Source organism: Tachyglossus aculeatus, chromosome Y3 (genome assembly GCF_015852505.1).
Source record: "Tachyglossus aculeatus isolate mTacAcu1 chromosome Y3, mTacAcu1.pri, whole genome shotgun sequence".
Taxonomy (NCBI): domain Eukaryota; kingdom Metazoa; phylum Chordata; class Mammalia; order Monotremata; family Tachyglossidae; genus Tachyglossus; species Tachyglossus aculeatus.
The window spans coordinates 1,175,937-1,188,980 of NC_052095.1; the positions used below are offsets into that span (position 1 = coordinate 1,175,937).

The 13,044-nt window shown below is 46.3% G+C and overlaps 1 protein-coding gene across 1 annotated transcript in view; it reads left to right on the plus strand.

The window, feature by feature from the left end:
* LOC119946744 (guanine nucleotide-binding protein subunit alpha-11-like) overlaps positions 1 to 13,044 on the plus strand; it is an 84,827-nt gene that overhangs the window by 57,298 nt on the left and 14,485 nt on the right. Inside the window, exon 6 of the mRNA XM_038768180.1 lies at positions 5,426 to 5,579. Within this exon, the coding sequence (XP_038624108.1) occupies positions 5,426 to 5,579 (154 nt within the window). The remainder of the gene's footprint in view (positions 1 to 5,425; positions 5,580 to 13,044) is intronic.

Below are 13,044 nucleotides of genomic sequence, written 5' to 3' on the forward strand. Positions count from 1 at the left end.
GTCAGATTGAATGTAGGCTGAATTCTGTAATTCTGTTTATTTACATTGATGCTACTGGTGCCTGTCTACTTTTTTTGTTTTGTTGTTTGTCTCCCTCCTCAAGACTGTGAACCCGGTGTAGGGTAGGGATTTTTTCTACTTGTTGTCAAATTGTACTTTCCAAGTGCTTCGTATAGTTCTCTGTGTACAGTAAGTGCTCAATAAATACGATTGAATGAATGAATGAATTAAAGAAATGAATTGATAAGCTTGTTGTAGATGGAGACTGTCAGCTCTAAATAAATATGAATGAATGAATGAATGAATGAATGATAAATGCCTAGATTACAAGCTTGTGAGATAGGGAGAATGGTTATGCTGTCTACAGTGATGGGAAAGACAAGGGTTTGCGTGGGAAGGTGAGGAGTTCTCTTTTGGACATGTGAAGTTTGGGGTGTTGGTGAAATGTCCAGGTAGAGATGTTCTGAAGGTGGGTTAATAATGCAGAGAAGGAGTGAGATCATTCCTGGAGAGGTAAATTTGGGATTTATCCATGTAAAGGTGGTAATTGAAGCTGTGAAAAAAGTGAGTTCTCCAAGGGAGTAGGTGTAACTGGAGAATATAAGGGGACCCAGAACTGAGTGTTGAGTGTCCCATCACCAGCAGCGTGGCACAGTGAAAAGTGCATAAGCTTGGGAATCAGAGAATCTTTGTTCTGGGCTCTGCTACTTGTCTCCTGTGTGACCTTGGACAAGTCACTTAACTTCTCTGGGCTTTAGTAACCTTGTCTGTAAAATGGGAATTAAATCCTACACTCCCTTCTTCTTAGACTGTGAGCCTCAGTTAATCAAACAGTCATATTCATTGAGAGTTTATTGTGTGCAGAACACTGTGCTGGGCTTTTGGGAGCGTACAATGTAACACAGTTGTTAGACACATTTCCTGCCCAAAATGTGCTTACAATTTTAAATGGGAGGCAGACATCATTATGAATGAATAAATCATGGATATATACATAGGTGCCATCCCTTCTTCCCATTCTTCCTGTGGTCCCCTCTCAACACTCCAAATTTTGTCCATCTCTCTATTATTTCTTTGGCCACCCCAACATTCTGTTTACACTTAATAGCATTAATTCTTATTGTTTCAATATTTCATTAATTCAGTCATATTTATTGAGCGCTTACTGTGTGTAGTGTGTGACCTTAATGGTTGTTTCTCCCGTAGTTCACCTCGCCAACTTTTCCTTTCCACTTTCTTTCGTATCCCCCCAGCCAAAAACAAGCATGATAGGTGTCAGTCCCCACCCAGATGTCTGCCATTGCTACTAATTCTAATACTAGTACTAGTAATAATTATGGCATTTGTTAAGTGCTTATTCCATAGAGGAGGAGCACGGTGTAGTGGATAAAGCATGGGCCAGAGAGTCAGAAAGTCTTGAGTCCCTATCCCAGCTCTGCCACTTGTCCGCTGGCCTTGGATAGGCTCTGCCACTTGTCTGCTCTGTGGCCTTGGACAGCTCACCTCACTTCTCTTTGCCTCAGTTATCTCATTTGTAAAATGGGGATGAAGACTGTGAGCCCTGTGCGAGACTGGGACAGTGTCCGGCTCGATTTGCTTTGTTCCTGGCACATAGTGAGTGCTTACAAAATACCATAATAATAATTATTATTATGTCAAGCACTGTTCTAAGCACTGTTGGCTTCAAAGCTTTCCATCACTTTGCCCCCTTCTACCTCCCTTCTCTCCTTCTACAGTCCAGCCCACACACTGCGCTCCTCTGCCGCTAACGTCCTCATTGTGCCTTAACTCTTGCCTGTTCCTCTTGATCCCTTTCTCACAATTCTCTCATTTTCCATCCTTACATTGATCCTTGGCGACATCAATATTCATGTGGATGTCCCTGATGATCCTTCTGCTGTCCACCTCTTCTCGCTCCTTTACTCCAGTGACCTGCTCCATTCCACCTCACACCCTCATCAATTTGGGCACACACCTGATTTTATAATCTCCAGCAACTGTTCAATCTCTACTCTCAACAATACTGAAATTTCTGTATCTAACCATAACTTCCTTACCTGCTCTCTTTCCCATTCATCCACCCTGCCTCAAACCTGTCCTTTTCCCCCACAGACACCTCTGTGCTTTTGACCCCCTCCAGCAGCCTATGGCCACTCCTGCTTCATTTGGTCTCCATACCCACATTACCTTCTGATGCACAAATCAACATATTCAACACCACCCTCTCCACTGAAATGAACTCCCTTGCTTCCCTGTCACATCACCAGGCTCATACCAATAACCTATAATCTGGGAACTTCACTGCAGCACACTGACTCTGCTCCTGTGCCCAAGTAGCAGAGCACTGTTAGAGGAAATCCACACATCTCTCTGACTTTGTCCTCCTTTAATTAATTCTTTTCTGCTTCAATTTGGCCCTCTCCAGTGCCCAACAACAATACTTCTCTTTCCTAATTTACACCCATACCCACTGCCCCCACCAGCTGTTCCAGACATTCAACTTTCTTCTCAAACCTCCTGTCCGTGATAATCTGACAATCTCTTTCCCAAAACAACCTGATCACATACTTCATCAACAAAATTGAAGCAGTCAGGTTTGATCTCCCTAAAATCTCCCCTCCTCTTCTCCAGTCACCCTTCTTCCTCCATTCTCATCGACTCTCCCTTGATTCCCTGCAGTAACTCAAGATTAAATCTCTTCCCTCTTCTCTAAATTTACCCTCTCACTCCCTTCCTTCTTCCCTCTTTGACTGCCATCTACTGTGTACTGAGCACTGTACTAAGCACTTGGAAAGTACAACGCAGCAATAGAGACAATCCCTGCCCACAACAGGCTTACAATCTAGAGGTGGGAGACAGACATCATAAACAGGCATCAATAAAAATACATAGAATTATCAGTATACATAAGTGCTGTGGGGCAGAGATGTGGGGAAGATCAAGGTGAGCGAGTCATCGTGATGCACAAGGCAGTGGGAGTGGAAAAGCAGAGGTTAGCCTGGGAAGGCCTCTTTCCTCTAAAGGAAAGAAGTACTACTGAGGAGTTTTTGGTTGATACAGAAGTGGATAGGCAGTCACTGGAGATTTTTGAGGAGGGTGGTGACATGCCCTGAACGTTTCTGTAGAAAGATAATCTGCGCAGCAGAGTGAAATATAAACTGGAGTGGGGAGAGGCAGGAGGTTGAAAATCGGAAAGGATGCTGATGCAGTAATCTGGGCAAGATAGCATGAGAGATTGCATTAACATGGTAGTAGTGTCGATGGAGAGAAATGGGTGGATATTGGCAATGTTGTGAAGGTGAGACCCACAAGATTTGGTGATGGATTGGATATGTGGGTTGAATGTGAGAACCAAGTCAAAGATGACACCAAGGTTATGGGCTTGTGAGATGGATATTGTGCCATCTACAGTGACAGGAAAGTTCGTGAGAGGACAGGAGTTTGGAGGGAAGATAAGGAGCTCCGTTTTGGACATGTTGAGTTTGAAGTGGCAGGTGGACATCCGAGTAGAGATGTCCTGAAGGCAGGAGGAGATGCGGGCCTGGAGGGAGGGAGAGAGTACAGGGGAAGAGATGTGGATTTGGATATCATTCATACAGAGATGGTAGTTGAAACCATGGGAGTGAATGAGTTCTCCAAGGTAGTGAGTGTAGATGGAGAATAGAAGGGGAACTGGAACGAAACTTGAGGGACCCCCACAGTTACGGTGTGGGACGTGGAGGAGGAGCTTGCAAAGGAGACTGAGAATGAACAGCCAGAGAGATGAGAGGAGAAACAGGAAATGACAGAGTCAGTGAAGCCAAGGTTGGATAATGTATTGAGAAGGGGATGGTGTCAGTATCAAAGGCAACTGAGAGGTTGAGGAGAATTAGGATGGAGTAGGAGCTGTTGTATTTGGCAAGAAGGAGATCATTGGTGACCACTGAGAGGACGTTGAGGGAACAAAAGCCAGATTGGAGAGGTTCCAGGAGAGAATTGGAGGAGAGGAATTTGAGGCAGCACGTGCAGACGACTCGCTCTAGGACTTTGGAGAGGAAAGGTAGGAGGGAGATGGGGTGGTAATTGTAGGGGCTGTGGGGTCCATGGGAGGGCTTTTTTAGGATGGGAGATATGTGGGCATGTTTGAAGGCAGTCGGAAAGAAGCAATTGGAGAGTGAGCGGTTGAAGATGGTAGTTAGGGGAGAGGAAGGAAGGGGAGAGAGTTTTTATAAGGCTTGGCCTCGAGGCTCTCCATCACCTCGCCCCCTCCTACCTCACCTCCCTTCTCTCCTTCTACAGCCCAGCCCACACCCTCCGCTCCTCTGCTGCTAATCTCCTCACCGTGCCTCGTTCTCACCTGTCCCGCCATCGACCCCCTGGCCTGGAATGCCCTCCCTCTGCACATCCGCCAAACTAGCTCTCTTTCTCCCTTCAAGGCCCTACTGAAAGCTCACCTCCTCCAGGAGGCCTTCCCAGACTGAGCCCCCTCCTTCCTCTCCCCCTCCTCCCCTCTCCATCCCCACTGCCTTACCTCCTTCCCTTCCCCACAGCACCTGTATTTATGTATATATGTTTGTATGTATTTATTACTCTATTTATTTATTTATTTTACTTGTACATATTCTATTTATTTTATTTTGTTAATATGTTTTGTTTTGTTCTCTGTCTCCCCCTTCTAGACTGTGAGCCCACTGTTGGGTAGGGACTGTCTCTATATGTTGCCAACTTGTACTTCCTAAGCTCTTAGTACAGTGCTCTGCAAACAATAAGTGCTCAATAAATACGATTGAATGAATGAATGAAGGAATGAATAAGGTGCGAGGGAATGGGGTCTGAAGCGCATGTGGAGGGGGTGGCATTTGATAGGAGGCAGGAGATCTACCTTGGGGAAACTGCTGGGAAGGATGGGAAAGTTGAAGAGAGGTCCTAAAGGAGGGGGTGTTGAGAAGGGGGAGGGGTGATTTGGGGGAGCTCACACCTGATGGCATTAGTTTTCTTAATAAAATAGATGGCCAGATTGTTGGGGGTTTGGGATGAGTGTTTGGGGAGTCATGGGACCTGAGGAGGGAGGTAAATGTGTGGAACAACTGGTGAGGGTGATGGGCAATGGGAGTCAAGAGAGAAGAGGGCAGAGTTAAAGTAAGAAAGGACAAACTTGAAATGGACAAGGTTTGCCTGACGTTAAGATTTCTACCAAGTACACATTACATATTCCAAGATTGTAGTTTAATTGTATTTTGAGTTGCTCCTGTATTGGGGAATTTTGGAAAGAATTAAAAGCCATGATGACTTTTTGGGCAGCTAATATACTTAGTAACATATTGAGAATTGTGAGGATAATGGGTAGATTTCATAGAAGAAAAAAATGTCACTTTTCTTGGCCAGGTTTTAGTGCTTTCCATTAATACTTATTTCCTTCTCTCCTTCTTTCCTCCTCATTGGTTAGAACCGAATGGAGGAGAGTAAAGCCCTTTTTCGAACCATTATTACCTACCCTTGGTTCCAAAATTCCTCAGTCATCCTCTTCCTCAACAAAAAAGACCTGCTGGAAGATAAGATTTTGTATTCTCACCTTGTGGACTATTTCCCAGAGTTTGATGGTGAGTATCTTTTGTGTTGGGGAGCTTGGTAAGTACTTGGTAAGTAAAGTATTTCCCAGTGTTTTTTGATGAGGGTTTTCTCTGGTTAAAGAGCTTGGTAAGAACTTTGGAGGTGAAGAAGTTGTGACAGCCATATGTAGTAATATGAGTTCGAACACTTGATTACTTGGCTGAGGATGACAGATTTGTTGTTGCTTAAGAAAAATGGAAAGAAGACAGTGAAGATTAGGTCGACATGTTTAGATGAGCAGTAGGGTGATAGAAATGGTTCTGCAATACTCATGTGTAATATCTGGGGTTGTTAGGCATTAGCCTTCAATTCCCATATAATTATAGAAACATAATGTATGTACCGATATAGATATAAGGAAAAGTTTGAAATTATCACTGGAGTTGTTCAAAAGTAATATATTCTGCAAGTTGATTTGCCTTGGCTTCTTTTATTTTTTTATTTTTTACTTTTTGAAGCTGTGAAAGAGTACGAAATTGGTCATCAGGAGGATGGAATCAAATCTGAGGCGAAGACCTCGTAATTCACAAATGAATGAATTATATTCTAATGAGTTATTGAATTAGACCAGCAAAATCCTGTCCAAGGTCCCTAATGGTTTTCATATATAGGATTCCAAACGTGTAAGATGTGATTCTTAGTCCTCAACACCCCCACCTTTAGGCCCTCTCTTCAACTTTCCCATCCTTCCCAGCAGTTTCCCCAGGGGAGATCTCCTGCCGCCTGTCAAATGCCACCCCCTCCACATGCGCTTCAGACCCCATTCCCTCGCACCTTATTCATTCATTCATTCATTCATTCAGTCAGTCAGTCAGTCGTATTTATTGAGTGCTGACTGTTTGCAGAGCACTGTACTAAGAGCTTAGGAAGTACAAGTTGAGTCATTCTATTTGGCTGTTTACATCTCTTCCCAGGCATTTCCTCTCCCATGAACCCCCATAACAGTTCCACCCTACTCCAGAACTGCCATCCATAGGACTCCATCCTCCACCACCTGAAACATTTCTGCCAAGAGCCCCTGGACTCTCCTTGCCATTAGCCTTTTTGATTTGATTTGACTGACCCGTGGACAACTCATCCTTCTGCTTTGGGCATCATATGCCTATTTTATGATTGCTTCTGCATATTATTTGTTAACTGCTCTCTATAATGTCATCATCTGCTTATTTTATTATTGCCATTGCATGTTCATTCATTCATTCAGTCGTTTATATTGAGTGCTTACTGTAGTGCAGAGCACTGTACTAAGTGCTTGGGAAGTACAAGATGGCAACATAGAGAGACGGTCCCTACCCAACAATGGGCTCAGAGTCTAGAAGCAGGAGACAGACAACAAAACAAAACATATAGACAGGTGTCAAAATCATAAGAACAAATAGAATTATGGCTATATGCACAACATTGCCAAGATCCACCCTTTCCTCTCCATCCAAACCGCTACCCTGCTCGTTCAAGCTCTTATCCTATCCTGTCTGGACTACTGCATCAGCCTCCTCTCTGATCTCCCATCCTCTTATCTCTCCCCACTTCAAGCCATACTTCATGCTGCTTCCCGGATTGTCTCTGTCCAGAAACGCTCTGGGCATGATACTCCCCTCCTCAAAAATCTCCAGTGGCTACCAATCAATCTGCGCATCAGGCAAAAACTACTTCACCCTCGGCTTCAAGGCTCTCCGTCACCTCACCCCTCCTACCTCACCTCCCTTCTCTCCTTCTACAGCCCAGCCCACACCCTCCACTCCTCTGCCGCTAATCTCCTCACCGTGCCTCGTTCTCGCCTGTCTCGCCGTTGACCCCCGGCCCACGTCATCCCCCTGGCCTGGAATGCCCTCCCTCCCAACATCCGCCAAGCTAGCTCTCTTCCTCCCTTCAAGGCCCTTCTGAGAGCTCACCTCCTCCAGGAGGCTTTCCCAGACTGAGCCCCCTCCTTCCTCTCCCCATCGTCCCCCTCTCCATCCCCCCAGTCTTACCTCCTTCCCTTCCACACAGCACCTGTATATATGTATATGTGTATATATGTTTGTACATATTTATTACTCTATTTATTTATTTATTTATTTATTTATTTTACTTGTACTTATCTATTCTATTTATTTTATTTTGTTAATATGTTTGGTTTTGTTCTCTGTCTCCCCCTTCTAGACTGTGAGCCCACTGCTGGGTAGGGACTGTCTCTATATGTTGCCAACTTGTGCTTCCGAAGCGCTTAGTACAGTGCTCTGCACACAGTAAGCGCTCAATAAATACGATTGATTGATTGATTGATTAATAAAATAAATAGAACAGTAAATATATACAAGTAAGATAAATAGAGTAATAAATCTATACAAATATATATACAAGTGCCGTGGGGAGGGGAAGGAGGCAAGGCAAGGGGGTGGGGAAGAGGAGAGGAAAAAGGGGATTCAGTCTGGGAAGGCCTCCTGGAGAAGGTGAGCTCTCAGTAGGGCTTTGAAGAGAGGAAGAGAGCAAGCTTGGCGATTGTGCAGAGGGAGGGCATTCCAGGCTAGAGGGAGGACATAGGCCAGGTGTCGCTGGCAGGACAGGTGAGAATGAGGCACAGTGAGGTGGTTAGTGGAAGAGGAGTGGAGTGTGCGGGCTGGGCTGGGGAAGGAGAGAAGGGAGGTGAGGTAGGAGAGGGTGAGATGATGGAGAGCCTTGAAGCCGAGAGTGAGGAGTTTCTGCTTGATTTGTAGGTGGCCAGGCAGTCACTGGAGATTTTTGAGGAGGGGAGTAACATGCCCAGAGCATTTCTGCACAAAGATGATCCGGGCAGCAGAGTGAAGTGTAGACTGAAGTGGGGAGAGACAGGAGAATGGGAGATCAGAGAGGAGGTTGATGCAGTAATCCAGTTGGGATAGGATGAGAGATTGAATCAGCAAGGTAGCGGTTTGAATGGAGAGGAAAGGGTGGATCTTGGCAATGTTGTGGAGATGAGACTGGCAGGTTTTGGTGGTGGATAGGATGTGTGGGGTGAACGAGAGAGTGGAGTCGAGGGTGAACCAAGCTTGCAGGCTTGTGATAGGCTTGCAGGATGGATAGTCATGCTGTCTACAGTGATGGGAAAGTCAGGGAGAGGGCAGGGTTTTGGGGAAGATAATTAGTTCAGTCCTGGACATATTGAGTTTTAGATGGTGGGTAGACAACCAGATGGAGATGTCCTGAAGGCAGGAGGAGATACGAGCCTGGAGGGAGGGAGAGAGAGCAGGGGCAGAGATGTAGATTTGGGTGTCCTCAGTGTAGAAATGATAGTGTAGCTGTGGGAGCGAATGAGTTCACCAAGGGAGTGAATGTAGATAGAGAACAGAAGGGGACCAAGAACTGACCCTTGAGGAACCCCTACAGTAAGGGGATGGGAGAGGGAGGAGGTGCCCTCAAAGGAGACTGAGAATGAATGGCTGGAAAGATAAGAGGAGAACCAGGAGAGGGTGGAGGGTGTAAAGCCAAGGTTGGATAGCGTGCTGAGGAGAAGGGGGTGATTCACAGTGTCGAAGGTAGTTGAGAGGTCGAGGAGGATTAGGATTCATTCGTTTATTCATTCAATCGTATTTATTGAGTGCTTACTGTCTGCAGAGCACTGTACTAAGCGCTTGGTCCCTTTCTGTTCTGTATCTACACTCAATCCCTTGGTGAACTCATTCGCTCCCATGGCTTCAACTATCATCACTACGCTGATGACACCAAATCTACATCTCTGCCCCTGCTCTATCTCCCTCTCTCCAGGTTCACATCTCCTCGTGCCTTCAGGACATCTCCATCTGGATGTCTGCCTTCCAACCCCCTCCCTTCCCGCCTCCCTGCCCCATCCCAGTTCTCCTTTCTCATCACTACCCCTCTTCCCCCTCTCCCTGCCCAGTCCCCTGCCAACACATTCCAGTTTCGTTCCATGTCACTATCCCTACCTCAAAAATCTCCAGTAGTTGCCTGTCAATCAATCAATTGTATTTATTGAGCACTTACTGTGTGCAAAGCACTGTATTAAGCGCTTGGGAAGTACAAGTTGGCAACAGATGGAGACAGTCCGTACCCAACAGTGGGCTCACAGTCTAGAAGGGGGAGACAGAGAACAAAACCAAACATACTAACAAAATAAAATAACTAGAATAGATATGTACAAATAAAATAAATAAATAAATAAATAAATAAATAAACAGAGTAATAAATATGTACAAACATATATACATATATACAGGTGCTGTGGGGAAGGGAAGGAGGTAAAATGGGGGGGATGTAGAGGGGGACGAGGGGGAGAGGAAGGAAGGGGCTCAGTCTGGGAAGGCCTCCTGGAGGAGGTGAGCTCTCAGTAGGGCCTTGAGGGGAAGAAGAGAGCTAGCTTGGCAGATGGGCAGAGGGAGGGCATTCCAGGCCCGGGGGATGACGTGGGCCGGGGGTTGACAGCGGGACAGGCGAGAACGAGGCATGGTGAAGAGATTAGCGGCAGAGAAGCGGAGGGTGCGAGGTGGGCTGTAGAAGGAGAGAAGGGAGGTGAGGTAGGAGGGGGCGAGGGGATGGAGAGCCTTGAAGCCAAGGGTGAGGAGTTTCTGCCTGATGTGCAGATTGATTGGTAGCCACTGGACATTTTTGAGGAGGGGAGTAACATGCACAGAGCGTTTCTCGACAAAGACAATCCGGGCAGCAGCATGAAGTATGGATTGAAGTGGGGAGAGACATGAGGATGGGAGATAAGAGAGAGGGCTGATGCAGTAGTCTAGACAGGATAGGATGAGAGCTTGAACGAGCAAGGTAGCGGTTTGGATGGAGAGGAAAGGGCGGATCTTGGCAATGTTGCGGAGCTGAGACTGGCAGGTTTTGGTGATGGCTTGGATGTGAGGGGTGAATGAGAGAGCGGAGTTGAGGATGACACCAAGGTTGCGGGCTTGTGAGACGGGAAGGATGGTAGTGCCGTCAACAGTGATGGGAAAGTCAGGGAGAGGGCAGGGTTTGGGAGGGAAGACAAGGAGTTCAGTCTTGGACATGTTGAGTTTTAGGTGGCGGGCAGACATCCAGATGGAGATGTCCTGAAGGCAGGAGGAGATGCGAGCCTGGAGAGAAGGGGAGAGAGCAGGGGCAGAGATGTAGATCTGGGTGTCATCAGCATAGAGATGACAGTTGAAGACGTGGGAGTGAATGAGGTCACCAAGGGAGTGAGTATAGATCGAGAACAGAAGGGGACCAAGCACTAAACCTTGGGGAACCCCCACAGTAAGGGGATGGGAGGGGGAGGAGGAGCCTGCAAAAGAGACTGAGAATGAATGACTGGAGAGATAAGAGGAGAACCAGGAGAGGACAGAGTCTGTGAAGCCAAGGTCGGATAGCGTGTTGATGAGAAGGGGGTGGTCCTCAGTGTCGAAGGCAGCTGAGAGGTCGAGGAGGATTAGGATAGAGTTTGAGCTGTTGGATTTGGCAAGTAGGAGGTCATTGGTGACCTTTGAGAGGGCAGTTTCCGTGGAATATAGGGGACGGAAGCCAGACTGGAGGGGGTCGAGGAGAGAGTTGGTGTTGAGGAATTCGAGGCAGAGCATGTAGACAACTCATTCAAAGAGTTTGGAAAGGAATGGTAGAAGGTATATGAGGCGATAACTAGGTGAGGTGGGGTCAAGAAAGGGGTTTTTTAGGATGGGAGAGACATGGGCATGTTTGAAAGTCAGAGGGGAAGGAACCAGTGGAGAGTGAGTGGTTGAAGATGGAAGTTAAGGAGGGGAGAAGGAATGGAGTGAGAGATTTCATGAGATGAGAGGGAATGGGGTCAGAAGCATAGGTGGCTAGAGTAGCACTTGAGAGGAGGGAGGAGAGCTCCTCTGAGGATACTGTCAACCTACAAATCTAGCATAAGCACCTCACTCTCGGCTTCAAAGCTCTCCATCACCTCGCCACATCCTACGTCACCTCCCTTCTCTCATTCTACAGCCCAGCCCACATCCTCTGCTCCTCTGCTGCTGCTAACCTCCACACTGTGCCTCGTTCTCACCTGTACTGACATTGACCTCCGGTCCACGTCCTTCCCCTGGCCTGGAATGTCCACCCTGCACACATCCACCAAACTAGCTCTCTTCCACCCTTCAAAGCCCTACTGAGAGCTCACCTCTAGGAGGCCTTCCCAGACTGAACCCCCTTTTTCCTATGCTTCTCTCCATCGACCCCCCCATCTGCCCTACTTCCTTCCCCTCCCCACAATAATAATAATAATAATGTTGGTATTTGTTAAGTGCTTACTATGTGCAAAGCACTGTTCTAAGTGCTGAGGTAGACACAGGGTAATCAGGTTGTCCCACGAGGGGCTCACAGTCTTCATCCCCATTTTACAGATAAGGGAACTGAGGCCCAGAGAAGTGAAGTTACTTGCCCAAAGTCACCCAGGTGACCTGTGGCGGAGCCGGGATTTGAACCCACAGCTACTGACTCCAAAGCCCGTGCTCTTTCCACTGAGCCACATTGCTTGTATATATTTGTACGTTTATTACTTATTTTACTTGTACATATTTACTACTCTATTTCATTAATGATGTGCATATAGCTATAATTCTTTTTATTCTGACGGTTTTGACACCTGTCTACATGTTTTGTTGTCTCTCTCCCCCTTCTAGACTGTGAGCCCATTGTTGGTTAAGGACCATCTCTGTATGTTGCCATCTTGTACTTCCCAAGAGCTTAGTACATCACTTCCTATGTACAAAGCACTATACTAAGCATATGGGACAGTACAATATAACATCAGACGTATTTCCTACCCACAACAAGCTCACAGTCTAGAGACTGACATTAATATAGATAGATTAGATAGGTAGATAGATAGACAGACAGACAGACAGACAGACAGACAGACAGATAGATATAGAGAGAAGATAGATAGATGATAGATAGATAAATAGATAGATAGATGATAGATAGATAGATAGATAGATAGATGATAGATAGATAGATAGATAGATAGATGATAGATAAAAGATATATTACAGATATATAAATTCCTCTCCTCCTGTTATCTCCTTGCCCCCCTAATCTGACTTCCATCCCCTTCTTTCCACAGAAACTGCCCTCTCAAAGGTCACCAGTGATCTCCTTGCCAAACCCAATGGCCTCTACTCCATCCTAATCCTCCTCAACCTCTTAGCTGCCTTTGACACTGTGGCCTACCCCTTTCTTCTGGAAACAATAACCAAGCTTGGTGTCACTGACTCTGTCCTCTCCTGGTTCTCCTATCTTTTTGGCCGTTCATTCTCAGTCTTATTCATGGGCTCTTCCTCTGCCTCTCATTCCTTAACTGTGGGGGTCCCTAAAGGTTCTGTTCTGAGTCCATTCTATTCCCCATCTGCACCCATTCCCTTGGAGAAATCATTCACTCCCACAGCTTCTACTACCGCCTCTATGTGGATGATACCCAAATCTACATCTCCAGCCCTGAACTGTCTCCCTCTCTCTAGCCTCGCAACTGCTTCTGCCTTCAAGACATCTTTA